We start from the raw sequence: 27,231 nt of genomic DNA on the forward strand, positions 1-27,231 counted from the left end.
AAGCTTTCTGCAATTTTAAACAATGCACTTATGGCATAAACACGCCATACATTACAGAGAAATGTCACCGCCTTCAACTCTTTAATTCACGGCCAAATACTTTTTGTAATTTCATTTGCGATTCAGTTTGTTTTTTTGGTGACGTTTTCTCGAGTGTAGATCAAAAAATGACTAGTTTAGCAATGTCACCGACTCAGATTAAACAAGAACCTTCAGAGTTAGATCTCAAAAGTCACACTCGGAAGAGAAGGTGGGATGTCGCGGCACCAGAAACTACAGTGCCAATCAAGGTCGAGGAAGATCTGGAACTGAAGTTAGAGGCAAAGCTTGAGGAATCACAAAGCCCAGCACCAAAGAAGCGGTCTCGATGGGATGAAGTCGAAGCTACACCGCGGAGATCACGATGGGATCAAGCGCCGACGGTAGATGCGACGCCCGTGGGAAATGCTGCAATGGGAATGCAGACACCGATGCACCCAGTTGGTGGTTCGGGAATCAAGGCAGAAGCTTCAGCTGAACTCACAATAGAAGAAGAACTCGACCAGCTGTTGCCGTCGGAAGGTTATGTCATTCTAGAACCGCCAGCAGGGTACGCGCCTATTCGAACTCCAGCAAGAAAGCTCATGGCTACTCCAGCTGCAAACGGTAGCGGTGGCGGGTTTGTCATGTTAGAAGATACGACGGCGCTTAACAACAATCTCGCAAAACAACTGCCTACAAATATTCCTGGTGTCGGCGAGTTGCAGTTCTTTAAACAAGAAGACATGAAGTATTTTGGAAAACTAGCGGACGGAAGTGACGAAGCTGAGCTCGGACTGGATGAGCTACGACAGCGCAAGATTTTAAGGCTGCTGTTGAAAGTAAAAAACGGTACTCCTCCTATGCGAAAAGCTGCTTTGCGTCAGCTGACAGATAACGCGCGACAGTTTGGTGCCCCAGCACTATTCGACTTGATTTTGCCTCTGTTAATGGAACGTACACTTGAAGACCAGGAACGACATTTACTAGTCAAGGTCATTGACCGTATCATGTACAAGCTCGACGACATGGTGCGGCCGTACACACACAAGATTCTTGTCGTTGCTGAGCCAATGTTGATTGACGAGGATTACTACGCTAGAGTAGAGGCCCGTGAGATTATTGTCAATCTTTCTAAAGCAGCTGGGCTTGCTCACATGATTGCGACAATGAGGCCAGATATTGACCATGCAGATGAAAACGTCAGAAACACTACGTCACGAGCATTCGCCGTCGTCGCGTCAGCGCTCGGTGTCCCAGCTCTGTTGCCGTTTCTGAAGGCAGTCTGTTCGTCAAAAAAATCCTGGCAAGCACGTCACACCGGTGTCAAAATCATCCAGCAGATCTCAGTACTCATGGGCTGCGCCGTCTTGCCTCATCTGAAAGGTCTGGTAGATTGTATTGCCCCTTGTCTGACCGATGAGCAGGCTAAAGTCCGGACAGTCACTTCGCTCGCTTTGGGTGCTCTTGCCGAAGCTGCTGCACCGTATGGTATTGAATCGTTTGATTCCGTGTTGGAACCTTTATGGCTTGGTATCAGACGGCACAGAGGCAAAGGATTGGCTGCGTTTTTGAAATGCATCGGTTTCATCATTCCGCTTATGGATCCAGAGTATGCCAACTACTACACAAAAGAAGTCATGGTTGTTTTGCTGAGAGAATTTAACTCGCCAGATGAAGAGATGAAGAAAATCGTGTTGAAGGTAGTGCAGCAGTGCGCGTCAACTGAGGGTGTCACGGCGCAGTATCTGCGTGAAGAAGTTCTGCCTGCGTTTTTCAAGAGCTTTTGGGTTCGGAGAATGGCACTCGACAGGCGAAATTACAGGCAAGTTGTCGATACCACGGTTGAGTTGTCAAATAAGGTCGGAGTTGCCGAAATCACTGAACGGATCGTTGGTGTGCTCAAGGACGAGTCTGAAGCTTATCGAAAGATGGGGGTTGAGACAGTTGAGAAGGTCATTGCCTCACTTGGTGCGACCGATATATCCGAGCGGTTAGAAGAGCGGCTGATTGACGGCATTTTGTTTGCGTTCCAAGAACAGACTATTGAAGACAACGTACTTCTGAACGGATTTGGCACCGTTGTCAACGCACTCGGACTGCGGACAAAGCCATATTTACCGCAGATTGTCTCGACAATTCTGTGGCGATTGAACAACAAGTCTGCAACCGTCCGTCAACAGTCAGCTGATTTGATCACCAGGATAGCCGTGGTCATGAAGAACTGTGGCGAAGACGTGTTGATGGGCAAGCTTGGTATTGTCTTGTACGAATATTTAGGTGAAGAGTATCCAGAAGTGCTTGGGTCTATTCTCGGAGCGCTGCGAAGTATAGTCACGGTTGTGGGAATCAACGAGATGCAGCCTCCGATTCGCGATTTGTTGCCGCGTCTTACTCCGATTCTGCGGAACCGGCATGAAAAGGTGCAAGAAAACACGATTGACTTGGTAGGGCGGATTGCGGATCGTGGAGCGGAGTTTGTCAGTGCTCGTGAATGGATGCGTATCTGTTTCGAGTTACTGGACATGCTGAAGGCACACAAGAAAGGGATTCGTCGAGCGGCGAACAATACTTTTGGTATGTATTTTGATGCAGTTTCATACTATGTTGCTTACAGATATAGGCTACATTGCCAAGGCTATTGGACCTCAGGATGTGCTGGTGACGCTGTTGAACAATTTACGAGTCCAGGAGCGGCAGTCCCGTGTTTGCACTGCTGTTGCGATCGGTATTGTCGCCGAGACATGTGCTCCATTCACAGTGCTGCCGGCTTTAATGAACGAATACCGTGTACCCGAACTTAATGTGCAGAACGGTGTGTTGAAGTCGCTGAGTTTCTTGTTTGAGTACATTGGAGAGATGGCAAAGGACTATGTCTACGCTGTCGCTCCACTGTTAGAGGACGCATTGATTGATCGTGATCAGGTTCACCGACAGACTGCGGCTACGGTCGTGAAGCATATCGCGCTTGGTTGTGTCGGATTAGGGTGTGAGGACACGATGGTTCACATGTTGAACTTGCTAATGCCGAACATTTTTGAAACGTCGCCGCACGTTATCGATCGTATCGTCGAGGGTGTCGAAGCAATCAGGAACTGTGTCGGTGTTGGGATCGTAATGAATTACACCTGGAGCGGATTGTTCCATCCGGCACGGAAAGTGCGGGTGCCTTACTGGCGATTGTACAATTCTGCTTACGTCCAGAGCGCGGACGCAATGGTGCCTTACTATCCGCAACTTGACGAGCCGCAGTATAGACGTGAAGAACTGGATGTATGGATTTAACGTTTTGTTATAGTTTAGTTGAAGTGTAGCTCGTGTTTGGGTATTAAATGTTCGCAGTGATTGCCAAAGATAATCCGTTAATCTATGATTTCGTTGAATCCAAAAAGTTCGTCCAATACCTGTAAATTTTTCTTATATTTTACGGGGTCACAACAAAACCGTCAATTCTGGAAGCACAATTTCTGATTAATTAAACATTGATGGAGCCCTAACGAGCTGAAGAATTCCGTTTTAGCAATCATAATTATTTCTGATATGAAATTCAAAAATTGCTGCAATATTATACGATTCTATGTCTCCACAACCGAATTAAACACGTCAAACTTGTGTCTAGTAGGAATCAAATCTTTTTGGAGACAAACGAACATATTACGGTTTTGCAATTTCCACTCTAAATTACCCTAACCCGAAGCATAATGCAGTACATGAATACGAGAAATTTATCGCGTCGTTTTTACTAGTGAAGGTGTTTATATAAAGTCAATGGCTAGCTTGACATGTATAATAAGCATGTTCAGCTGATTTACGAAATTATGACGTAGAATAAAAATAAACTGATGGATTAGTCATGTTTAATTTGGTACTAACGTCACTGTTATTCCAGCAATCAACTCAATAGAAGAATTGAAGAATCGAAGACTATGTAAGTCAGGTAAAGTACTACGCAGAGTCAGATCAAACAAAAAGAACTTCGTGTAATGTGTGGAGAAATCATCAAATATTGAGTGTGCGTGCGGCTTTACTTTTATTAAGTCTGTATTGGAATTTTCTCATTCAAATCACTTCAAATAAGATGAAAATGATGAAATAAAACACAAATTATGCTTAAGTTCAGGGTATTGTGTCATCCAACAGAAGATCTATGCTCTTCATTGATCAGCCTGGAAACCGCAAACCATACGGTTTTATTTGGCCGGGTCGGAGAAGGCACGTCAAGGGCGTTGATGAATACAAAGCCTATAAAGCTTGGTCGAGTCGAGCAAATCTTTCTGACTGGGACAACTCAATGGCTGGAACAAATGGGTGGATTGCGTGAACTATGTGGTTATGTGGCCGAGTCGTCGAAATCAATGAAGGACGGGATCCCGTTACAAGTGTTTGGCGACCAAAAGCTAAAATGGGCAATGGCAACACAACGAAATGCCAAATCGCGCATCAATTTTCCGGCAAGATTTAACTGTGTAAACTCAGCCGTCGTGATCAAACACATGACCGTGACGCCGGTATTTCTGGGTGGATACAAGCTTGACAGCAACTTGGATGAGCAAGAGCTTGGCCACAAGACCAACATGATTCTAGATCACTTATTCAAATACCCAGATAGCGAGTTAGACTCTGGCATGATGAGAACTTCGCTGGTTGCACCTACCTGCCCAGAATCCTCTCTGTGCTACATCGTACAGCCTGATACACCTGGCGACACTATCGCGGGCGACAAAGCAATCAAGTTGGGAGTGACTGACGGAAAAGGGTTTAAGCAACTTTTAAATGGCGAGTTTTATGTTACTAGTAATGGTAATGTCGTTACTCCAGAAATGGTGATTGAAAAAGCTGAGCCTATGGGCCAAATCATTCTACTGGATATACCAAGTCAAAAGTTTTTAGAATATGCAAAGGCAGTTGACTGGAAACAGTCAAATACCAAAGATGGAGTGGTTGTGCATATATTATCAAAAGAAATGGATCCCTTCGGAATTGAGTACACTTCTTTCATTGAGTCATTTGGTGACTCCTACCAGGTATGTTACTATTTGTTGGCGGTATCTGTGTCTAACTTATGATAGCATTTAATATCACACCCAAAGTATTGTACTGACGCGTTTCCGTACTTACGTGCAGCTAAGCTTAGAACCGCGCTACAGATAATGTCACCGACAAATTTCCCAGTCTTATCCACAGCATCGAACCAGCACACAATTCCGGATCACATGAGCAAAAATTGCAGCCCATTCATTTGCGGCACTGCGTTCAATCCTGGCGCAATGTCAGAAACTTCTCTGCCGTTGCTGGTCAATCACACGATAAACTCGCTTCCGACGGTAACCTCTATATTTACCGGACACTTCAAGGCACCTAAATTTATCTCTCTAGCCGAAAATCATGCAAACGGGCTGACAGAAATTAAAGCAGGACGTGAACATACGAAATTTGATGACGTCGAATGCATTATCTTGGGGTCGGGTTCAGGTGCGCCGTCTGTGTACAAGAATGTTGCAGGCACAATTGTTCGATTTCCGTCGTTCTACGACCTGCCAAAATCCGTTTTACTTGATTGCGGAGAAGCCACGGTACTGAATTTGCGGCGAATGTATCCAACTAAGAAATATAAGCAGATCATGTCCGAAATCAGACTGGTCATGATCTCGCACATGCATTTCGATCATCATACCGGCCTGTTGTCTTTTATTCAAGAGTGGGCCAGAATACAAGAGCACGAATCGCTTTACGTTGTCGGACCATGGCAGATAAGAGTTTGGCTTGCGGAATGGAGTCAGGTCATGCCGGAGCTGGCACGGGTCAAATTCTTCGACGCGGTCTGCCTACTACACGGCGCAGACCTGACGGATCACGAAAAGCTAAACCTTTTTGAACTGATTCATCCCTTGAAACTCACATCGATCGAAGCTGTCTGCGCGGTCCATTGCCTGGATTCGTTTTCTTACGCACTTCAAATTCAAAACGGGTTCAAATTCTCCTATTCTGGTGATACCAGACCTAATTTTGAGTTTGTGTATCTAGGACAGGGCTCAGATTTGCTCATACACGAGGCCACATTGGACGACAATTTGATCAAAGGCGCAATCGAAAAACAGCACTGTACCATAACTGAAGCGATAGGAGTAGCTCGCGCCATGAACGCTAAAAAAGTTTTACTCACACACATCTCACCGCGGTACCCAATTTTTCCGCCGTTTGTGTTTCATTTACCTGAAATCATGCACAACGATAATCCGATAACCACCGCCACAAACGAAGACGAACACGGCGAGTTTCTGGCTCTGTATGGGAACACCATGCGGTGGCTCCCTGGACGCACTGCTCTGGCTGTCGATGGCATGGTCGTGCAATTTGGAGATATTGGGCTGCAAGACCATTGGGCGGACATTATGAAAAGCGCTATACTGTAACAATAACGAGACATAATTATTCTGTTGCATTGTTTAAATATTTCTACTATATATGTTTATTGCCCAACTTGTGTACTAATTTCTCAATGTAGTAATACGAATACAAAACCCGTGTGTAAAACTGTGGGGCTTAATCCGGGTAACATTCAAAATTTATTTTTCGAGCTCATCGCGTAGTTAGTTGCAATATTCAATTAAGCGCCAAAACGACGAGTCGATTAAAGCCATTCGGTGTGAATTGGCACAGGACATAGTGATTTAATTAGGCGACTGACGCTAGGAGCTTGTTTGTTGAGCAGTCTAGCTGTGCTTAGTCGGGCAGCAATTGTCGCAACCACGAGTTTACGAACGGTAACCGGGGCTGGCGCATTCGTCCTGCGCTCGAGTGCGGTGCGGATAGCAGTCAAGTCTGATTTCCGGAAGTTTGCGATTTTGAGTTTGAAGCAGTCTATAAATAAAGATCCCGAGCCTGTGGGAAAGAGCGGTGGTGACAAAGATAACGAGCTTACGTCTTTACCGCGACTCCCAAACATGTACACTGCCCGGGTCGTGTCGCACCAGACGAGTGACTCGCCTTCGGTTTTGTTTCAATGTGAGTTTGAGGGACGGAGGTATTTGTTTGGGCGGATTGGGGAGGGAATGCAACGGTCTATGATATCACAAGGTCACAAAATGGCACGGATTGGACGCATCTTCTTGACTGGAACAAATGACTGGAGTACATATATGAGTGGACTAGGTGGGATGCTGCTCACTTTAGCGGACCAAGGTACGACCAAACTTGACGTTTTTGGTGACCGCAATGCGGCATGGGGGATAGCGTCGTTAAGACATGCCGTATCAAGAGCACAGTTTGATCTGCAAATCAGGTATGCGGTCGAAGACATTGTCGACGATGTCTTAACTGTAGTTCCAGTTGAACTCGGGGACGACGGCACTTTGGCCGCGGGCACGCCCGGGTTCGATCAGATGAACCGGTCCAACGAGCAGGTCCGCGGCGCCATGACAAGAATGTTTCCCAACATCCAACCTTCGCCCGAATTCGACGAAATTGCATACGCGACAGCAAGGTTTTCGCCAGACGTGCAGATCAAGCCGCCAGACATGCGGGCTGACAGACCGTCAATGTCGTACATTATTCAACCGCGCGACTTTAGGGGCAAGTTCGACAACAACAAAGCAGACCAGCTCGGGATCCCGCACGACCGGTCGAGAGCCAAACTCGTGCTTGGAGAGCCGTATGTGTTCCCGGACGGCAGGGTTGTGACCCGCGAGATGATCCTGACCGAAGACATTAAGTCGCACAGGATTATCTTTCTGGATATTCCAACAGTACGACACTTCGAGGACACCAAGAACGTGAACTGGTTTGCGCAGACGCCAACAGAAGAGCAATTTAACCAAGGAGTGCGATCAAATCCTCGTTCGTTTGAGTCAAACGAAGGAGATTCGAAGCCTGTGGTTGGCATTATCATACACCATCTAGGCCAACAAGTCGACCCGTTCAGTCCAGAATACATTGAATTTATGAAACAGTTTGGACCCGACTGTGAGGTATGTGTTTTTCATTTCTACTGTTTGACCAGACATCTCACGCCAGCCTTTAGCATTTACTATCGCATCCAGATTATGTTCCAGATTCACTTACTTTCAAGAAGATTGCACAGTTAAATGTAGCATTACGACTAATTGCTCCCAAAAATTTCAAAGAACTGTACACCGCGCCAGCTGCCAAAGCCATCCCAACCGAGTACATCCCTCACAACGTTGACGACACTGTTCCAGTGCAGCCAGCAGAACTGAAGGTCGTGCCGTGTGTGACTGAGATTGCATATCGGATCAGAGGCGCATTATTGGAGTCGACCTCGGCCCGAGTGGCTGAGAATGCATTAACACGACACCAGGCGCTTGCCGACATTCAGACCGAGTTATTGGCGGACCTGCTTGAGCGGGCACCGTCGTTGTCAAATAAGATCGCCAAAGCGCATAAGAACCATGTGATGTACGAAGCACGACGAAAGCACAAGCTTAGAAGGTACGGCTTGACGGACGCAGCTGCGAGCGATTTTAGCGTCTCGAGTGCTGAAGACGACGACGATGGTGAGTCGTTTGAGTCCAAGGTGGACATTACCGAGAATGATAGAAGTGAATATGACCATGTGTCTGTCGTGACGGTCGGGACGGGGAGTGCTTCACCGGCAGTGATGCGGAATGTGATTGGCACGATTGTGCGGTTACCGTTCTACGCGGCTGAACGACCGCATGCTCCGAAGACCCGAGTCAGTACAATGGCCAAGCTACAGTCGAGTTACAAGACCAACGAAATCCGGTCAATTTTGCTTGACTGCGGCGAGTCCACGTATCACAATCTTGCTCGAATGTACGGACCCGGACCAAGTGGTGTCGAGTTTCGGTTGAAGCATGTGAAGATGGTGTTTATCAGTCATATGCATGCGGACCATCATCTTGGGTTAGTTTCGTTTATTCATGCACGAACAGAGGCGTTCAACAAGGCTCGGATGCAGAGCCTGTTGAATCCTAACATCTACGAGCCGAAAGACGACCGCAAGCTTTTTGTGATTTGCCCGCCACAAGCTCAATCCTGGCTTGAGGAATGGAGCGATCTTATTCCTGGGCTGCTGGACGATGTTGAGTTTATTGACGCGCGGTTCTTTTTGGCACAGGATGAAAACATGCTTCGATACAACACGCAGTACGTCGGCACGCTGAACAGACTCAACAAGCAGCTTGACATTGCCGGTATCCAGACCGTGCGCGCGGTGCACTGTCCAAACGCGTACTCGATCGCGGTCACGTTCAACAACGGGTTCAAACTGTCGTACTCTGGCGACACGCGGCCAAACTCGGAGTTTGTCAACATTGGCCGCAACTCGACGCTGTTGGTGCACGAAGCGACCATGGACGACAATCTTGCGACCGAAGCGTTCAAGAAGCGCCACACGACCATGACTGAGGCGCTCGCTGTCGCGCAACACATGAACGCGCGTAACGTGCTGTTGACACACTTCTCGCAGCGATACCCCGTCAGTCCGAAGACCGGCACGCGGACCGCGAGCGATAGGTTGTGGGGCTTGAGGCGGATGCCGACGGACAACAGCAGTAGGTTTCTCAAGAGCACGCCGGCCGGTTTCGATAGCGACCAAGCCGAGCAGTGGAATCGCAACTTGCGGCTGGCGATGGGGTATGACGGGATGACTATGAAGCTCAAGGACATGAATGTGCAGACGTCGTGGACGGAAGTGCTGAACGTCGTGTACGGAACACTATTTGCCGAAGACGCGGACGATGTGGATGATGACGAACCGAAGACTTGGGTCGAGCAACAGAAGCAGGACAACAAGGCGAATGTCAAACGGCAAATGATAGATAACAAGATGAATGCCAAAACTGGGAAGACCGCGAAGAGGCAGAAGAGCGACAAGAAACCTGGCGGGAAGATTGAGACATGAGAACATAATGTATATAATCACTATGCTAATGATATGTACGATGTAAATACAAATGTATATAACTACTATCCTAAAGATACATTACACCAACGCATTCACTCATCCTATTAAAAAAATCATTTCGTCATGCGTATTAATGCTAATTGCAAATGTTATCCAAAAACAATGAAAAGAATAAGTACAGAGAAATTAATCGTCACGCATCCTTATCATTTTATTTAACATACACTGCCCACGCCATGGCTGTCAAACTGAAGGCAGCGAATTTCATGCCGAGTGTCAGCACCGCATCCGACAAACTGATGAGGATCAGCGACGCGGTCGAGACCAGGACAACGATGTGTGCAGACGAGCACCACTTGACCATGTATCCTGACGTCAAAAAGAAAGTACCGATTGCGATGGAGCATGCGACCGTAGCCCCTAGATCCTCAATAGTGGTCGCAATAAGACTTCCGGCATCCTCGATCGGATAATAGAACTTGTAAATCCAATCCCCGATTGTGAGAGGAATCAACAGACCAACAGAGACAAGGAACGAAACGTAAATGAGAGCCAGCCACGCCGAAGCCTCAGTCGAAGCTTGCTCAAGGTAAATGACAAAGATCCATACAATCTGGCAGACCGCGATTGGGATTGCTTCGAGGCCAACGACCCAGTCCCATGCCAGCAGCGCGAGGACCTGAGGCGCAAAGTTCAACACCGCGCTCGCAATTGTCCGGCGAGTGGTCTTGATTGGAATACGCAGCAGGAATTTCTGGAGCACAAAGTCAAGCGGAGGCAGGACCGAGAAGTAGTTCATGTGCATCGACGTCATGGTCTGACGACCAGCTGAATAAGCAAACATTGCGACGAGAACGACCTGGGCCAGACCAAGAACAACTGCGCGGTACGTTCGTTGCTTATCGGAAAACACAGCAGTGACTTGTAGACGGCCGACGGCAGCGGACGAGGAATTGTGAGACAACATCAAGAATCTGGGCGGAATAATAAACCGCAAGGCCAGAGCACAGAACGCACATACGCTGAGTGAAAGCGGTATTGGCGAAATCTTTGCTTCGTGCTGAACATATGTGAACACGACGATACTGGCGACGAACGACACCGATAAGCCAATGATTTTCTGTCCCGACACTGTTGACACTGTACCGGTGTAATATGCCGCAAAAGACGAAGCCTCCGACACCGGAGTCGGCATAGCCATCGGGAAGACGGGTTTACCGTCTGTTGGTGATCTCAGTAGATCACTCATTGGGATGTCACTTGTATTGTTGACGCTGACTGTCTCCTGAATTAAAGATTCACTAGGAGGAGGCGCAGCGGAGGTACGTCGCATTGAAGTAGGAAGAGACATATTTGCTTGAGATGTGAATGATGATAAAGAACCTGAGTTTAAAAGAATTTGTGTCGGAGTTTTAAGAAAGGATGCAGTTTGAGAGGAGAACTTGTTCATGAGCGAACAGTTCGTTGATTGAAAGCCGAGTTGCGATGTTGCTTATATAATAATAGTGGCGATGCTTAATAATTGAATGTTAGTTCATTCCCTCTTCTTTTTTTCAATTTGTCTCTTAATTGAGTAATAAAAATGATTGAAATCCCGTGAAGTTTGAACTATTTTGAAGGTGTATTTTTTTATGTAAGTGTGATGTTATCGGTAAAGACGGACGAAACTTAGTTCCCGTATTAGTTGCGCGCTCTGTAGAAGCAATTCTAGTCAATTTTTATTTATATATTTATATATCATTATCTAACTATATTTTATTTTATTTATATTCTCATAACATTTTTACTTAAATTCAAATAAAAAAATGGTGAAACTGTTCATCGTGCACAGTGTCATGGTTAGGTTACACTAGCCGTTAACTACCAGGATGCACCACAAAACTCAATCCATAAAACTCTAAGCAATCCCAACCCTAAACCATCACGGCAGCAACAACGCAAATCAGAAGTACAGTCCACCATGACGAACCTCCTGAGTGTACTGTCGAGTAAGCAAAGTTTGAAGATCCGTTACTGTCACTACCATTATCGACAGAAATGTCAGGATCTTGTGTACTCGCACTGGCATTCTGGTCTAGAACCGTCCCATCCCAGCAGTATTTAGTTAGACAAGCCTGGCACTCTGCAGTGGGTGTTTGGTTCCGACGCTCAACCTCTCTGTGGATAATTGCACATCCGATGCACTTGGACCATTCATCGTCTAATGTTCCGTTGCCTTGTGTCGCGATATTGTAGCCGTTTGTAATCATCCCCTCCACTTCGTCGGTTTCATAAGACATCTTGAATGTAGACGTGTTTGAAAAATAACTGATTGGGCGGTTGGCCATGTACACAATCAGCGGACTGTCTGTACCACCGTTCTTACCCGTAATGTTTGACGCGTCACACCCGAACCATGTTGGTCTCGCAGTCAAATTCAAGCCAACAAAAGTGTTTTGATCGGGCACTGCGGGAAATACGGTTCCATTACCTTGAGATGAGAACTGCCGGTCGTATGTAGCAGTCATGGACCATCCGCTTGGCCATGAAAAGTTGGTATCGGCCGAGTTATCCATCGCAAAGATGACATCGACATGACGAATAGGCTGAATCAACGGCGCGAGCGGGATGTTTTGGAAATCCTCCCCGCCGTCAACAAGCGTCAAGATTGTCTCGTTGGCCATGTAACTGATTTCAGGATTCACACCATAAAAAGGATTGGGCGCGTACGGAGCGATGTCGTTCTCGTCATTGGAAATATCAGTTAAAATATCTCTAACCGCGTCATAAAGCACACCCTCAATACCGGTCGAGTTTATTTGCAGCAAGAATTGGTTGAACAATGTCGCGGACGTTCCCATCATGAATCCTGCATTGTCAAATCCCTCAATGCAAGTTGAGTTGTTGGGCACACCATTCGTCATATTCGTACCGATATATCGCAAATCTGCAAACGCATACAAACTAGGATCCCAACTTCCGAGCTCAAATGGTGAAATCTCATATACGGTTGAGTTGAGCGACACAACGTCGGTGTTATATGGTCTGCCGTCGGTCACAATGATCGGGTATGGCAAGTCGAACGCCTTGTACGAAGACAGGTTTCTGATGTCACTGAAAGTCACCGCTGGACCTCCGTCACTGTAATTAAACAGCTGGTTTGAGAGACCACGACCCCAGTAATCAGTAAGTGACACGTTAAATCCTGCATCCTTCTTGCCGTCAACGTCATGCACCATATCATCATAATAGCTTGCTGTTGCCCAGACAGCCCATCCACCCGGATTGAAAATAGAGTCGCTCAAATCCCAAACGTTGTCAGATGCAACCAATTCCCCAATAGTAGGGTTGTTGTTGACCGCAAGCGATGAAACCAGCCAGCTGCCTCCAGAAAGACCAGTAATGTACGTAGCTGACTGCAGCAGACCACCTACATGCCCCGGATCTGTAGCGTTTGGCGTCCGGTCATCAAATGCCGACAAGGAACCAGCACCGGAAAGCATGGCACGATAGCCACCACCAGAGTAGGCAATACTAATGGTAATGTTGGTATCTGCCAGAAATTCTGTAGCATTGAAATCTGTCAAGTTGAGCCTGTCCAGATATGTGATCAGGTATGGACTGGTCTCCGCTTGTCTACCTTCAATATAGCTTCGTTCGTGAAACGACAGCCCACTACTGGCATTTCGGACCAATGAGTGGACACGAGGACATGCAACTTGGCCTGGGGTGTATGTACCAGTAGGGGATGATCTTTTGATGTATTCATGATAAAACGGCTTGAGCTGCTCAATTTCGACTGATCTGGCTTCAAGCTGATTTGATCTGACTGTGAGATCATTAAAATCAAAATCAAGTTCGTCTGTATATTCCGGACTTGCAAGTGCTAAGAAAGCAAAAAGTCAGCAATTGACGGTTTTTGTTACAACATATCTTCCTTACCGAGCGTACCGCAGACTGCGACGACTAACCTAAATATCGACTGTATATGCATTTTAATACGATGTTTACTATGTTTTCATAATCTCAAGAATTAAAGAAAAGACCGAAAAAGAGAAAACAAATCGAAGTAGACGTTTGCGAATGCAGTTTTGCCGAAGTTGGTCTCTGAGCGCAAAGCCTCCGTCAGCAATATTTATTATTATACAATTTTATGTTTTTACAGTTTTCCACGTCATCACGACTACTTCACGCTTCTCGGAGAATTTGAAAAACGCGTACGAAATTGGTGACACTATTTTCCGCGCAAACAATCACACGACAAAACTCAAAAGTATTACCAAATCTACTTTGACCCCCTTTTAACTGATGAAGATGATCGTACAAGGAGTATAGATGTGAATTGTGCAATACCGTTTTCTGTATGGGGGACGGGGGCGGTATGTTTGATCAGCACTTTAAAAATGGTGCCTGCCGAACTGAACCAAATTCCGCTTTAAGCTCGGATCTCGGAGAAACGCCAAGAACGTAGAACGTGTATAGGGGTTCACTGACGTCACACTCTTTAGACTGCGCCAGTAATAACAACAGTTTAAAGAGTCTGTTCCGACTAACTAATTCAGAAGATCGGCATTTGCGGGAATTGACTGTGGCTTCTATGCTTCGACTTGGTTTCACTAGGGCTTGAAGTGAGCACCTCTAAAATAGACCAACACTTACGTAATCGACAGCTTAATCGACAGCAAACTTTTTAATGCCGAATCCCGAGCATCAAGTTGAACTTCCTAAACGGGATACTAGAGAGCTTAAATACAAGAGACTAGTAGTATTACTACACCATATAAATGCTTAGATCTTTGTAAAATGAATTTGATTAATGAATTTGATTAATGAATAAGAAACCTTTTTAATATACGCCAACTGCCTGGATCATATACTAGTAAGGGCTGCTGCAGGAACTGGATCCAAACTTTATCACCAACACCATTTCTATGAAAACGTTGCATTAAATACTGAACTAATCCAAGTCGTGAACGAGTACGATGCCCAATGTTCAGTTCGAATTCAATCTCATTCGGTCTTTTTTTGACTCGTGATTATTCTCCATGTTATATTAGAATGAACTGCATATCTATGAGTTAATACAGCAATTAAAATAGGTTACCTGCAGTAAATAACAAACAATTTCACATTGGTCTTTCACACTCACAATCTAAAATCAAATTAAAAGTTACGTTGCGCATTATAGAAGAACTGGTGGACAGATGAAGTGAAGGGACGGAAGAAACTAAAGCCGCTTAATGTGAGGCTGTGAATTGACCATGACCAGTGTACTCATATATACGCACAGTTTGTAATATACACAAGCACGCAACGCCCGCCCCGCAATATGAGATTCACATGCTGCTTCGACTTCATCATTCATCTTTCAGGGTTAAGTGGCTGATGATGGTCAAATAGTTTCGTATTGTGAAATAATAGCATTTAAGCTATACAATGTCAACTTTCTTCTCTTCTGTCGTCGATCATGTAGATCCTGATTTGCATATCTCAGAAGATGTCAATAATAGCCGTCGTGCGTTTCTTAGTTCTGTAACTTCTAATCTAGCCAGAGCAGCCGGAAAATTCTACAAGAAGGTATCTGACAGACCCGAACATGAACTACACAATAAGCGGCTCGAAGTTGCCAGGGTATTACAGCGTCACGCATCCTCATACGAAGAATGGGCCCGCGCGTCACAGGAGCTGGATTTCCTCTATGGCTATGATAGTTGGAAATCAAACCCTGTATCGGAAGAGTACGACTATAAGTCTATTTCGGAAAGAGTCGCAGAAATGCGTACTGTTCGTGAATCAGAAGATTATCTGAAGTTACTATTCATGTTAAGAACAACTCTTACTCGCAATCCAGGAAACATCGGAAACACAAAAGTATGCACTTTACTATGCAAACCAACTTTTGCTAACCTACTAAAAGCTATATCTGCACTCAAATATCGGAACTAAATATTTGATTGACGACTACATCGGAGAGTGTGAAGAATCTTTGAAAATTATTCTGCATTGCAAGATTCCGGCTGCAAACTCTGGCGATGAAGTTACATATTTAGACGACCATACGAAACTAGACGAACTTTTGAGAACAAGACATGCATTTGGCCGTACTGCTTTACTACTCTCTGGCGGTGGCACAATGGGTATGCTTCACTCTGGAGTAGTACAGGCTCTACTCGAGTGCAGTTTGCTCCCAAAGATAATCTCGGGTTCGTCAGCAGGAGCTATCGTCGCATCCGCACTCTGTACCCGTACTGATTCGGAACTGCCCGAGCTGCTCGATAGCTTTACCTATTTCAATCTCGACGTTTTTGAAGAAACAAATAACGAGGAATCGATCTGGACACGGATTGCTAGATTTTTAAAGCATGGAGCTTGGACCGACATCTCGTACCTGGTTGCTTCCATGAGAGAAGTTTTGGGTGACATCACATTCCAGGAAGCATACAATAGAACACGACGAGTTCTCAACATTCCGGTATCTAGTGCCAGTGTATACGAGCCCCCACGACTATTAAACTATTTAACCGCTCCGAATGTATATATCTGGTCGGCGGTGTAAGTCAATGAACGCTCCACTTAACTAAACTGACAAGGACAGATGCGCGTCATGCTCCGTTCCTCTTATATTCTCTTCGCATACGTTATTAGCAAAAGATCCGCGCACCCATGAACCTGTGCCATGGAATCCGTCCAGTCAGCGTTGGATCGACGGCTCTGTTGACAACGATTTGCCAATGACGCGCTTGAACGAAATGTTCAACGTGAACCACTTTATTGTCTCGCAAGTAAACCCTCATGTGATTCCATTTCTTAAACAGTCAATCATTACACCTGACATCACGGGTGCGACTAATACTCTTGCAAACTCGGCTGCGTCATTGGTATCGAGTGCGTACAGTGCTGGCGCCAAACACCAGATAGCGACTGGACTGGTTACGAACCTGTTTGCCAAATTTGCAAAACTTACAGACACCGCCATGCAGCTCGCTGTCTCAGAAACGATGCACCGTTTGTTGATGACTTCAGAGCTTGGATTCATGCCAAATCTGTGCACGAAGCTGCGGTCTGTTCTGGCACAAACGTATTCTGGCGACATTACCATCTTGCCCGAGGTCTATGTGTCTGAGTTGCCAAGGATTCTCAAAAATCCGACTCCGGAGTTTCTGCTTGATGCTAAGGCAAGAGGGCGAAGAGCGACATGGCCAAAAGTTTCGATCATTAGAAATCATTGCGCAATCGAGCTCGCATTGGATGCTGCGATTATAGAATTGAGATCGCGCACTATATTCAACGCCATGGTTGTCGGCGCCCGGAAGCTTTCATTTCCGTACTCGTACTTCCAGCAGCACCAGCAAAGCGTTTTACGCTGGACTAGACGGCGCTCACATGATCAGCGCCGAGATGGCAACGTGTCTGTGTCTTCGTTTACCAGTCTACCGGCCCAAATGTACGAATCGACGTCGTCACTAGGAGCGCCGCCGTCTTTGATCATGCCTGATTTGAGCGGACACAGCAGCAATCTACGTGCACGGCCGGGATCGTCACGCACAGCCGGCCAGGTCACGATTGTGACACCGGACAGCGAGCAGTATCTGCACGATATTCAGCCGTTTGACGGCACACATTCAATATCCATAGCTCAGGATGACGTTAGTCCAGACGATTTCGGGTTTGACAGCGAGATGGAGATGGAAGAAGGAGACGAAGGCGACGAAGAAGACAGCGGAGAAGGCGAAGATGGTAGCGACGAGGGATACATGATGGGCGTGTTTCCTGAAGATACGGATTTTGATATCGGTAGTCCCGTTGAGCGCATGCAAGAGCCAGACACGGCTTATACAGGCCAGTCACCGTCATCGCAGTATCCACCGCGAGTTCTTCAACGGCCTTTTGTTGGTCGGACCAACAGCGGCTTTTCTCCCCCAAACTCACCATATCACCAGCGGCGATCTAGCGGCGGCAATGATGGATATTATTACAATTATTTCAACTACACACCTGCTCCGTCGAATCCGGCGCAGAACGGCACGCGGTCGCAGCCGTCGACACCGGGTCCGGGACTGAGTAGACGGAACGGTAGCAGTCTCAACATCTCAGCGCAGACGCGGTACACCCGACCGCGAGGAGCTACGATGACGAGCGGCGTGCCGAGCAGTAGTACGGTTTACGCACACGCTCAGTCATTACAATCCAGTCCTCGGGCTCGAATGCGGACTTATTCGGATCTGCCGACGCCGCTGACTTCTGCACATGGTTCGTCGCCTCACCAGCAAAACTCACTAAGCATGGCCTTGCCCCCGAGTCTAGATGCCGACAGTGGTTCGCTGAAAGTCTTGAGCCTGTCGCGGCGACCGAGCGCCAAACGCCGGAACTACTGGCCGCTGCAGTACGAGACCGCGTCGGCTTTGATCATGGTCCCCGGCATTCCAGACGACGAAGAGCCGTTGAGGTCAGGTCAGGTCACGCCGCCGCTGCGGGTGGCCAGAAGCTTGAGCTCGGTGACCACGCCGGGCGGCGAGTCTGATTCTGGCCGCAGCCGGCAGATGCAGTCTACCGCCAGCGAGAGCTCTATCAAAGCGGGAGGACATGTGGTCGATGTGTTGAACAAGTGAGAGCACTGCTATAAAAAATGTGAAGCTATTCATTAAGACGTAATTAAAATTAAATGAGTTACAACCTTGATTCGCCAATACCCCCCCTTGTTGCCTTCGACCGACTGACAGTGACCAGAGCGTCGCCTTGCGGCCGCTTCGCGTCTTCCACAGTCTGCACTTTTCGCTGCTTTAAATTTCGCCCCGCGTCGTCCGCCAGCGCAAGGACGCGCCTGCTCACACTCGCGCTATCCCGTCTATTCTTGCCCTCACGCCTAAACACCGAGATCCGCTCGACGTATTCCCACAGCTTGCCTGTCGGCTTGATACCAGAAACACGCGAGAACGAAGCCGACTGGGTCTCGTCGAACCGGAGCGGAAGCCAGTCAGGCGACAGCGACATGATAGCAGGTAGCCGACCGGACTTTGACCGCCGCACGACGATAATGCCGTCGGCCTCAAACTGATTGAAGGCCGAGCGTAAAACTTCCTTGTTGACGGCTTCAAAGTATGAGAGGTCGCCTTGAGCGTACACCGTCTTGCCAAGCATCTGCGCGACTTCGAGAAACTCTTTGACTTCGACCCATAACGTCTCTCGGGCTTCATGCTGGTCCTGGACCTGGTCTTCCAAGATGTCGGCCGCCATGGGAGTGAGTGCAAAAAGTGATGTTGCCGCTAACCAGTACCCGTCGCAAAACGGCCATAGCAAAAAACAGTAAAAATCAAAAAACTCGCGACCCCGGATTCGTTCCTCGTTACTGAGTTCAACGTACCCGTCTTCGGTTAAGCTGATAACACCTTGATCTCGCAGTGTCTGCACGCTTTCCCAAAAATTGGCACGAATACCGCCGGGCTGCTGGGTGTATACAAACTCGCCCGCCAATATCTTGCTCAGCCACTGAGTTTCTTCAAACAGATACTTGATCGACACACGCTGCATTGCAGGACCACCGCCTTGCTTGATCTTCGTATACATAGCCACAGCAACTATAGCGTCCGACACGAACAGATGCATCGTCATGTTGCGATAGAAACTGAGCTGAAATCTATCAGCAGCGTAAAACGTCTTTTCCAGTAAGGTGCCGTCATCGCCAGACGTTCCGACCAAGTTGCCAAGTACTTCAAGTCCGCGGTCAACGACTTGCGCGGTCGATAAATTTCCAAAATCTGCAACCCGGCCACCACGCTCGCGAATGCGGACGCATAGCCACTCTACTCGTCTGATCAACTCGGAGTGGCCGACACCACGACCACGTAATGTAAGCAGAACCGTACCAATCAGTGCGGTCGGCATCACTACAGACGCCTTATTAATGTCAGATAACACCTCGTACCCAAGCGACCGCAATATTCGAGTGCGTAGAAGAGGATCGGCTGCCGCACGGGCAAATGAGGGCCGCAGTTCAGGGGAAGGCGTGTATCGTTCTAACTGAGTCATAATGAAACCTCGTAAACTCCAAGAATCGTGAAAGCGGACGTCTATTCTACCCATCCGGAGTGACACAATCTCCCGTGCACTGAAGAAGTCGCGTAAACTCTCTTTTTTCTTGTCCTTCCCAAGCAGCTCATCAATATAACTTTCAGTCTCAATCACCCGGTCATATTGTGTAGACACCGGCACAATCCAGCAATCCTCAGTTCGACCTGACAATACAGAATCAAAAATAAATTTGAGAATTCCAAACTTTGGTGGCAGCAGTTTTCCCAGTCGAGATCTGCCGCCTTCTATAAAGCATTCAAAATTGTATCCTCCCGACAAAAGCGAGTCTATATAAGCCTGTATAACCACACTATATAGCTGGTCGTCACCAAACGAACGACGCATCCACATTGCACCAAGTCTCTATTCTGAATTAGTATTTTACAGGCATGTGATAAACAAGCGTACATTTAAAGCTGGCCCGATCACTGCGAAATTCAAGTTATCGCCCGCAACGACAGTAGGAAGTGAAATACCGACACGGAAGCAGATTGCTTGCATGGATATGTAATCTATGTGAGATCTATGACACGGTAGAAAGATAAGCGACTGCTTTTTGCTGGCAGCCGTTGTTGCGACCTGTTTGAGCTTTGCAATCTCATCCGCATTGACGTGAATACCCTGATTATACGTCCTTCCCAAAACCTGCATGACTATATAATACGCCACGCGAAATAAGAGCTTGTGCTCAAACTTGCAAATCATTTGGTCTGCGAGGTCTGACGTAACGTCTTTGAGCCACCGTACGACCTTTTCTTTCCTTGCATGTTGCTCTTCTACACTCAGTTGAGCCCATAGGTCACTTTCTTCAACACTCCTGGTAGCCAAACTTTCAATTCGTTCCTGCAATAGCTGGTTGTTCAATACGTTTGCCTTCATCTCAGCAGTGAAACCACTGTAGTATATACTTCGACCGACGTAACTATCATACGACCGCCAGGACGTTCCAGCAATGTGCTTTGAAAAGTCTCTGAGCCATGTTAGAGGTTTTTCTCGAATGTGCGTAATATCTGAAGTCAAGTTGCGAGTTGGCGACTCTGTCTCGACCAAAGTTGATTCACCTACGAACTCTGTGGTTGCCTGAGGCAACGGCTCAAGTCGGATGTGATCAAGAATAGCAGAATCATCTTGCCTAAGCAGATCCACATCAAGCGGATTTCTGCGAGTCATGGCGAGATCAAGACGAATCTGTTACTGTGCTGGAGTGAACGTCTCCAGTTCCAGAACTCCGGAGATCGACCTTTTAGTGGGTTTGGTGCCCCAACATTTGACTGACCCGTCAATTTGTGGGGGGGGGGGGGGAAGGATTAGCTCGGGCCAGCTAAGTTCTGATAAAAGCTTGACCCAGCCCCTGAATATTTTCTAATTCTACTAAACCCTCATTGCCGAAATTTCTGCTAGATTTTGTTAGACCACAAGGCCATAAAACACATAACATAATATGCAAATAAATACTAAAATGATTATATTTTTATATGACCGATCAATTAATTAATGCTCAATTGCCTAAATGGGAGTAGTCATTCCAAAATAGGATAGCTATCCAAAACGGTCACAGATCAATTTAAAGTTTCGGCAGGCGATGCGGTCAGTTCAAACTCGGGACTACCATGGAGCAGCGCACTACTCTCTGTTTAACAGGACCAGGCTTAGTTTGCACACCTTGACACACTTTAATTATGGACTTCCGGAATGGCCGGAGCGCCTCGTCGTTTTATCACAGGCCAAGAACAGAGGCAGAAATTTTAAAAGCAGCGGAGTATGTACTCGTGACCGCGTTGTCGTCGCCGCCGTCGTCGTCGTCGTCGTCATCGCCATCGTCCTCGGAGCCTTGCTCTTTGAGCTCGTCACCACCTTCGTCTTCGTCTTCATCAGCATATCATGGAATGACAAATAGTGCTGCAAATAGTTTAAGTACTTTTCTCGACATTATTGCTTGTCCACCAATATTAGTACTCTTAACTAGTAGTATAGGCGTCAATGACCTGCGCAATCTACGACTTACATGCTCGTACACAAACACGCTTATATCAGACTCTAAGAAGTATCATGCCTACTTACAGGGTCTAACATTCAAATGCCGTGACCCGACTGAATTCTGCTCTCGAACTGAACATGGACAGTGTTTTCGCTGTGACGCGGTTGTCTGCAAAGTATGTCACTATATTTGTCACAAAAATCTTATGTTCACCACTAACCGGACCTAGGGTTGTATAGCTGGAGTAGCATCTCCAATGTCGCCTAGTAAGCGCTCTCGAAAAGTGTGTGCGTATTGCAGGCCAACTCTCATTCGTGGTCGGTGTACATGTGAAACTATCCCAAGTAAGTACCTGCTGTATTCGTGTAGTGTACTAACAATTCAGGATGGATTTGCAAGTCATGCCACTTACGTGAAATAGGAATTGACCAAACAGAGCAATATGGCTACGGATTTCCTTCTTGTCATATATGCAAACGGCCGATAGAGAAAAACAAAAGGTTTACAACTTTCTTGTCTGTATTAACATCTCGAGAGCTATCTCTATGTGGATGGTGTAATAAATGGATGGGGCAAAATGAGATGCAGTAATTACCAAGCTGGTCTTGATGTAAATTTTTTTGGAAAAATTCCAAGCTGGTCTTTACGTATATTTTTTCGGGAAATGGATAGAAGCGGCGTTCATAATGATGTTGATACGGTGAGGGTTTGTGCATAGAGGAGCGATTCGTATATATATAGAGAGCTGTTGAGTTTTCACATTTGTTTTACTTTTGTTCTATGTTTTAATGTTCTGACTTCGATCGTGATCGTTGTGATTTTTTTGGTCCTTGCGGATAGGGACTTTAATGCCCTGCCTAGCAAAACACCGACTTAGCTCGGTACTTTCGATTACTCCAGGGAATTTTTTAGCAATGTAGACTTTAAACGGGTCCGAGAACGTCGTGGCCTGCACGCGTGCGGTACCCGTATTGACTACCATCACTGGAGCCGGCTGGTCAAATGGAAGTGCGTGTGGACCGTTGCCATGCATCGCGAGCAAAGACTGCGGCAGAGGCGAACCCAGATCAACAAATGACGCTTTTAGTCGGAAGTTGCCTTCGGTCCGGACTGACAAATCCTGCAATATAAACCAGATCCCGAGCTTTCCAGAAACATCGAGCAGTTTAAATGCAGTCGCCACCACGCTTCCAATCAGATTTTTTATCGGCGGTGCTGAAAAAGTTGGAGTCATGTGCGAAACCCCCGGAGCTGAACCAGATAACATATTCGTAGAGTTGGCATTAGATGATATCGGTAGCGCACATACTATGGACTGATTCTGTGTCATATCAACCGACCAAAGTTCAACTGTTAACGCGTAAAATGATACATCTAGTCGGGTTATATCTGCCGGCAGACCCGTTCCGCGATCGATAATATCGAGTCTTATACATGGAGGAGGCGTTATTGGTCTTCGATCCTTAATCACTAGTTAGTCCACAGTAATTGGAAAGCGGAGGTCACACCAAAACTCACCTTATCTCCAAATCCACACATCCTAGCACGAATAGGCTGTTGGACAACTTCCAACCTGTATATGTACCGTTCGTTTGGCATTTCGAGCTGTAGCTGGGCATGAGCGTACGCACCTTCTGAGTATACATACGGCGGTGAAAGCGTGGACATTTTGTGTAAACCAAACCTGGCTTCACCTCGGCCTCAATAAATGTATATAAAACCTTTTCTCTGTTTAGTTCGATCTCAATTTTTCCTTTTTTTTTCTTGCTTTCCCGTGCATGCGCCTTCTGCGGCCTTGAGAGTCAAAATTCCCAATTCTGGGCCCAATGCGAGCCCTGTGCTTCAACAGCCGCAGTCATCCGTTATTTAAAAACTTAACCCTGACACCGGTTCCGCTTTCTGATAAGAATAAAACCCTAATGCAAGCCACGTTCCATTCCTTATATCATCAAATTAAAAATGTTAAAGCGAATTGACCTCCCCCCTTGTATTTTTTAAACGCTAAACTATATAGTTTAAACAGTTTTTTAAGCAACCTTAAGCGAGCAATACGGTTAAGCTAATTAAGTTGTCGGAAATCACGCCATGCGAGTTATGAACTCTATCTGTAACCGCCATAACCATCGCTCGAGAACCTTGTCATCAATCCCGTTCCTGCAGAAATTCTCGACCGCCTTAAGACTCGTCAAAAGTTCTAACAACGTTCGTCTTCTCCACGCAACTCCTGCTTCTTGCTTAATTTTAGCTTGTTCGGAAAATAGCCTTGCGATAAAGTCTGCACGGTCAATCATCATGATCGGAAACGGCATCACACGGGCTAATTTCAACCCGTAGTGCTCGTTGGTTACATTCCGTCCGTCGCTTATTTTATATAACATCTTCATGCTTTTTTCTTGGCTGTCAACTTGCATATGCAAACTACTCACCCCAATCCTGTTGCCCAGCACTTGTGAAATCTCCGGAAAGTGAGTTGCAAACAAAATGGTCGCGCCAGTACCGGCCAATGTTTCGGATATCGCAAGCGCTATTGCCAGCCCATCTCGAACTGACGATCCTCGGGCCATTTCATCAATTATTAGAAGGCTCTCCGCCGAAGCATGCTGCAGGACAAATGATGCTTCGCGCATATCCGTCGCAAATGCTGATGAGTCACTGTCGCTTTCGTCGTCTGTTGAGGCTCGAGAATGCAGCGATCTGTAGATTGGAAACGTGGCTTGCTCAGCCGGAACGTAACTTCCGAATTGTGCCATTATGCATAGTACGGCCACTTGCTTGAGATACGTCGATTTACCACTCATGTTTGTTCCTGTTATTATTTGAAATCTACACGTATCCGGATGTGCGTAAACATCATTCGCGACAAATTGGCGCTTGTTTTTTGCCATCGAGACTTCTTTCACTGCATGTCGAGCATTTTTTATGGCAAGCAAGTCACCAAACGTCGGACGTACATATGATCTAGGACTTGCTGTCGCAACGCTCGCAAGTGACACAAGCATGTCTAACATGGCAAGACCTTCGCATGCCTTGTATAAAGCCGGAACATGATCGCGAACGCGTTCAATTAGTTCTTCAACCGTAGTCTCAGACATTAACATAATCTCCACGAGCGAATCTCGAAGTTTAGCGTTAAGTTTAAGCATTTCCATGGTCGAAAACTCAATAAACTTTCTTCGCGCCACCTGGTTGATGAATACGCCTGATAATTGCAAGTCATCACTCTGCGGTACTCGTAAGTAATAACCTCTCGCAATTTCAAACCGAGTTTCAAGTCCGGTCAGATTAGCTTCGGTCTTAATTTGTTCCACTAGCTGCATGAGGTCTTCGGTTATCTCCTTGTATGTCTGTCTGGCAACGTCCAACAAACCGTTAGCGCCGGTTCTTACCGCAAAACATCGTTGATTTCGCAGCTGAACAGCTGTCTTCGCCCACTGACAATCAGGGTTGATGTAGTTATCAATCAGGTTTATCAAGCTAACTGCAATACTTTCGTGCGCACATAAATCTCGAATAGCTCGTAGTAATGGCGAACGCGTGCTAACTAAAGCAGACGCGACAGGCACTAACGATAGCACAGATTGTTTGAGCAAGATGAGATCATTCACGCGTTGTTCAGAATGTTTTATTGACGTCTTTGTGGGCACCGTAATCAGCGCAGTCACAAGCCTGTCAACATCTTGAAAAGGCTTGAGTACCGTCTGACAAGCAAAAAACAATTCTTCAGATTGTGTAAGCTCGTCTAGAGCATCCAGTCGTAAATTAATGGTATCAACATCTAGATTTTAGCAGCCTTTTATAAGTAAATAACTTGACAAACCAGTCAGTGGTTGTAAGATATTAGCTCGCAATAAACGCAAGCCCATCGGAGTTGCCGTTTTGTTAAGAAATCCCAAAAGAGACTGTTGAGATTGTGCTGAGACCAGATTCTGTATCAACTCCAAACTGCGAACGGAGCTTGAGTCAATTAACATTGAGCCTTCGCTTGCTTCGTATCGAATACGTAACGAGTGGGCGGCAAAAGTCATGCTCAGTGCCGTTTCTACGTGCTTCAGTGCAGCCGCCATGGCACATACAGCGTAGAACTTTGCGGATATCAAAATTCGAATCGATTCCGCGTCTCTAGGAATAGTCAGTTGAGCAATGTACTCTAACCCTTCAGCTTCATTAAATGCACGACGATTCGCGCCTGTAATTTTTGCACCTGCGATGTTTTCGTATATAATCGAACACAGTTTGGAAGGTGGAGATATGCATGTCTGCGGCAGCAAAATCTCCGAAGGATCATACACGCCAAGCTTGTGGATCGTTCGCACATACGTCTGAGAATCGGCAATCTCGCATAGTACACATTCACCTGTATCGACACTGACAAAACACAAACCAACCGTAGCAGCCACCCCGCGCGATTCTGTAATCGCGCAGATCACACGTGCGCTATGATACGACGCGCGCGACTGTGCACGCGATTGAGCTCGCGATGTTGCTCGAGATGCGCCGTGAGACATTGATCCAGTCTTCGCAGACATTGATTGACGCGAGATCGATGTAAAAGTGTCAGACATGGTGTTGGTAGCCATAATGACAGCGCAGATCAAATTTGGCGAAAGATTCGAACAACCTGAGCAACGTGGAAGACACGTTGTTTTGGAAAGTCATGTGACTCATACGCAAACATACGTTAGTCACGTGATATGTTTTGCAGTTTGTCTACGCAATCTTTACATGCTCATTCGTTGCGGTCAATGTAGAACTTCACTTCTGTGCAGTTCATGCACTACGTTATCTCCAGATTGGCGTCAGGTAACAATGTATTTATTTTTCTGTTCGAACGGCTCAGTTGGTGTCAAAGTTGATGTGACATCATAGTTGTGACGATTAAAATGAAATGCAGAACTGCAACCGCACTATCAAATGATAGGAGGGTTAAATCATACACAGTATAGGGAGCTCAAATTAGAACAAAGCAGCGGTTTGATTGTCTCTTCACAGAAGAAAACAAAACTTCTTGATGAATCTCCAGCAATTTAACTATAAATACCCAAACTGTGCTCTTTTTTGATCGTTCATGCTGGCGCACCGATTGAAAAGAAATAATACAAACATTCCACAAAAGATTTAGGAATAAAAACAATCAAAAAAGTGACTGCTTTGCTCATGATACAGGATGCGACCGCCCCCCCCCCCCCCGCGCCGGCGCCGCCCCGCCGCCCCGCTCCCCGGCCCCCCCAGCCCGCGGCGGGGTGCCGGCTCGTCCCCCGGGCCCCCCGGGGCGGCCTGTGTGTTGGGTGTGTGTGTGTTGGGT

At 46.6% G+C, this 27,231-nt stretch overlaps 10 protein-coding genes across 10 annotated transcripts; 5 read left to right on the forward strand and 5 right to left on the reverse strand.

The window, feature by feature from the left end:
• Positions 1-99: 99 nt before the first annotated feature.
• V1512DRAFT_223953 (armadillo-type protein) lies at positions 100-3,763 on the forward strand. Its single transcript, XM_066913773.1, has 2 exons — positions 100-2,595; positions 2,642-3,763. The coding sequence occupies exons 1-2, from the start codon at positions 168-170 to the stop codon at positions 3,301-3,303; spliced, it is 3,090 nt and encodes a 1,029-aa protein (XP_066772340.1). The 5' UTR covers positions 100-167; the 3' UTR covers positions 3,304-3,763.
• Positions 3,764-4,064: 301 nt separating this feature from the next.
• V1512DRAFT_290756 (beta-lactamase-like protein) lies at positions 4,065-6,496 on the forward strand. Its single transcript, XM_066918226.1, has 2 exons — positions 4,065-5,042; positions 5,088-6,496. The coding sequence occupies exons 1-2, from the start codon at positions 4,125-4,127 to the stop codon at positions 6,429-6,431; spliced, it is 2,262 nt and encodes a 753-aa protein (XP_066772341.1). The 5' UTR covers positions 4,065-4,124; the 3' UTR covers positions 6,432-6,496.
• Positions 6,497-6,614: 118 nt separating this feature from the next.
• On the forward strand, positions 6,615-9,969 carry V1512DRAFT_290757 (uncharacterized protein). Its single transcript, XM_066918227.1, has 2 exons — positions 6,615-7,985; positions 8,039-9,969. Exons 1-2 carry the CDS (start codon positions 6,963-6,965, stop codon positions 9,899-9,901), a joined length of 2,886 nt encoding a protein of 961 aa, XP_066772342.1. The 5' UTR covers positions 6,615-6,962; the 3' UTR covers positions 9,902-9,969.
• V1512DRAFT_275584 (uncharacterized protein) lies at positions 9,938-11,544 on the reverse strand. Its single transcript, XM_066917835.1, has one exon. It carries the CDS (start codon positions 11,352-11,354, stop codon positions 10,116-10,118), a length of 1,239 nt encoding a protein of 412 aa, XP_066772343.1. The 5' UTR covers positions 11,355-11,544; the 3' UTR covers positions 9,938-10,115.
• A 78-nt stretch (positions 11,545-11,622) lies between these two features.
• V1512DRAFT_223960 (lysophospholipase catalytic domain-containing protein) lies at positions 11,623-13,984 on the reverse strand. Its single transcript, XM_066913774.1, has 2 exons — positions 13,826-13,984; positions 11,623-13,769 (listed from the first exon to the last, which is right to left on the reverse strand). The coding sequence occupies exons 1-2, from the start codon at positions 13,875-13,877 to the stop codon at positions 11,818-11,820; spliced, it is 2,004 nt and encodes a 667-aa protein (XP_066772344.1). The 5' UTR covers positions 13,878-13,984; the 3' UTR covers positions 11,623-11,817.
• Positions 13,985-15,209: 1,225 nt separating this feature from the next.
• V1512DRAFT_261594 (acyl transferase/acyl hydrolase/lysophospholipase) lies at positions 15,210-18,562 on the forward strand. Its single transcript, XM_066916096.1, has 3 exons — positions 15,210-15,754; positions 15,801-16,435; positions 16,479-18,562. Exons 1-3 carry the CDS (start codon positions 15,320-15,322, stop codon positions 18,490-18,492), a joined length of 3,084 nt encoding a protein of 1,027 aa, XP_066772345.1. The 5' UTR covers positions 15,210-15,319; the 3' UTR covers positions 18,493-18,562.
• On the reverse strand, positions 18,515-21,557 carry V1512DRAFT_261596 (uncharacterized protein). Its single transcript, XM_066916097.1, has 3 exons — positions 21,407-21,557; positions 20,360-21,348; positions 18,515-20,314 (listed from the first exon to the last, which is right to left on the reverse strand). The coding sequence occupies exons 2-3, from the start codon at positions 21,119-21,121 to the stop codon at positions 18,551-18,553; spliced, it is 2,526 nt and encodes an 841-aa protein (XP_066772346.1). The 5' UTR covers positions 21,122-21,348; positions 21,407-21,557; the 3' UTR covers positions 18,515-18,550.
• Positions 21,558-21,579: 22 nt separating this feature from the next.
• On the forward strand, positions 21,580-22,851 carry V1512DRAFT_261598 (uncharacterized protein). Its single transcript, XM_066916098.1, has 3 exons — positions 21,580-22,104; positions 22,159-22,273; positions 22,315-22,851. Exons 1-3 carry the CDS (start codon positions 21,631-21,633, stop codon positions 22,518-22,520), a joined length of 795 nt encoding a protein of 264 aa, XP_066772347.1. The 5' UTR covers positions 21,580-21,630; the 3' UTR covers positions 22,521-22,851.
• V1512DRAFT_141529 (velvet factor) lies at positions 22,438-23,802 on the reverse strand. Its single transcript, XM_066913006.1, has 2 exons — positions 23,448-23,802; positions 22,438-23,391 (listed from the first exon to the last, which is right to left on the reverse strand). The coding sequence occupies exons 1-2, from the start codon at positions 23,595-23,597 to the stop codon at positions 22,708-22,710; spliced, it is 834 nt and encodes a 277-aa protein (XP_066772348.1). The 5' UTR covers positions 23,598-23,802; the 3' UTR covers positions 22,438-22,707.
• Positions 23,803-24,007: 205 nt separating this feature from the next.
• On the reverse strand, positions 24,008-26,434 carry V1512DRAFT_237387 (muts domain V-domain-containing protein; the record flags this gene model as incomplete). Its single annotated transcript, XM_066914147.1, has 2 exons — positions 24,008-25,704; positions 25,747-26,434. 2 exons carry the CDS (start codon positions 26,432-26,434, stop codon positions 24,008-24,010), a joined length of 2,385 nt encoding a protein of 794 aa, XP_066772349.1.
• Positions 26,435-27,231: the final 797 nt, after the last annotated feature.

Source organism: Lipomyces arxii (assembly GCF_038497795.1).
Source record: "Lipomyces arxii strain Phaff 12-163 unplaced genomic scaffold V1512scaffold_5, whole genome shotgun sequence".
Taxonomy (NCBI): Eukaryota; Fungi; Ascomycota; class Lipomycetes; order Lipomycetales; family Lipomycetaceae; genus Lipomyces; species Lipomyces arxii.

What these genes read in the sequence shown, in the direction of transcription:
- V1512DRAFT_223953 (XM_066913773.1), top strand. Translation starts at nt 168, where the DNA reads ATGACTAGTTTAGCAATGTCACCGACTCAGATTAAACAAGAACCTTCA. An exon ending in AGCGGCGAACAATACTTTTG is followed by an intron (nt 2,596 to 2,641) that starts GTATGTATTTTG and finishes TTACAGATATAG; the next exon opens with GCTACATTGCCAAGGCTATT.
- V1512DRAFT_261598 (XM_066916098.1), top strand. Translation starts at nt 21,631, where the DNA reads ATGGACTTCCGGAATGGCCGGAGCGCCTCGTCGTTTTATCACAGGCCA. An exon ending in GTGACGCGGTTGTCTGCAAA is followed by an intron (nt 22,105 to 22,158) that starts GTATGTCACTAT and finishes AACCGGACCTAG; the next exon opens with GGTTGTATAGCTGGAGTAGC. An exon ending in TACATGTGAAACTATCCCAA is followed by an intron (nt 22,274 to 22,314) that starts GTAAGTACCTGC and finishes CTAACAATTCAG; the next exon opens with GATGGATTTGCAAGTCATGC.
- V1512DRAFT_290756 (XM_066918226.1), top strand. Translation starts at nt 4,125, where the DNA reads ATGCTTAAGTTCAGGGTATTGTGTCATCCAACAGAAGATCTATGCTCT. An exon ending in CATTTGGTGACTCCTACCAG is followed by an intron (nt 5,043 to 5,087) that starts GTATGTTACTAT and finishes AACTTATGATAG; the next exon opens with CATTTAATATCACACCCAAA.
- V1512DRAFT_261594 (XM_066916096.1), top strand. Translation starts at nt 15,320, where the DNA reads ATGTCAACTTTCTTCTCTTCTGTCGTCGATCATGTAGATCCTGATTTG. An exon ending in GAAACATCGGAAACACAAAA is followed by an intron (nt 15,755 to 15,800) that starts GTATGCACTTTA and finishes ACCTACTAAAAG; the next exon opens with CTATATCTGCACTCAAATAT. An exon ending in GTATATATCTGGTCGGCGGT is followed by an intron (nt 16,436 to 16,478) that starts GTAAGTCAATGA and finishes TGACAAGGACAG; the next exon opens with ATGCGCGTCATGCTCCGTTC.
- V1512DRAFT_290757 (XM_066918227.1), top strand. Translation starts at nt 6,963, where the DNA reads ATGTACACTGCCCGGGTCGTGTCGCACCAGACGAGTGACTCGCCTTCG. An exon ending in AGTTTGGACCCGACTGTGAG is followed by an intron (nt 7,986 to 8,038) that starts GTATGTGTTTTT and finishes GCCAGCCTTTAG; the next exon opens with CATTTACTATCGCATCCAGA.
- V1512DRAFT_261596 (XM_066916097.1), bottom strand. Translation starts at nt 21,121, where the DNA reads ATGACTCGCAGAAATCCGCTTGATGTGGATCTGCTTAGGCAAGATGAT. An exon ending in TGATCGGGCCAGCTTTAAAT is followed by an intron (nt 20,315 to 20,359) that starts GTACGCTTGTTT and finishes AATTCAGAATAG; the next exon opens with AGACTTGGTGCAATGTGGAT.
- V1512DRAFT_141529 (XM_066913006.1), bottom strand. Translation starts at nt 23,597, where the DNA reads ATGTCCACGCTTTCACCGCCGTATGTATACTCAGAAGGTGCGTACGCT. An exon ending in TGTGTGGATTTGGAGATAAG is followed by an intron (nt 23,392 to 23,447) that starts GTGAGTTTTGGT and finishes CTAGTGATTAAG; the next exon opens with GATCGAAGACCAATAACGCC.
- V1512DRAFT_275584 (XM_066917835.1), bottom strand. Translation starts at nt 11,354, where the DNA reads ATGAACAAGTTCTCCTCTCAAACTGCATCCTTTCTTAAAACTCCGACA.
- V1512DRAFT_223960 (XM_066913774.1), bottom strand. Translation starts at nt 13,877, where the DNA reads ATGCATATACAGTCGATATTTAGGTTAGTCGTCGCAGTCTGCGGTACG. An exon ending in CGCAGTCTGCGGTACGCTCG is followed by an intron (nt 13,770 to 13,825) that starts GTAAGGAAGATA and finishes TTGCTTTCTTAG; the next exon opens with CACTTGCAAGTCCGGAATAT.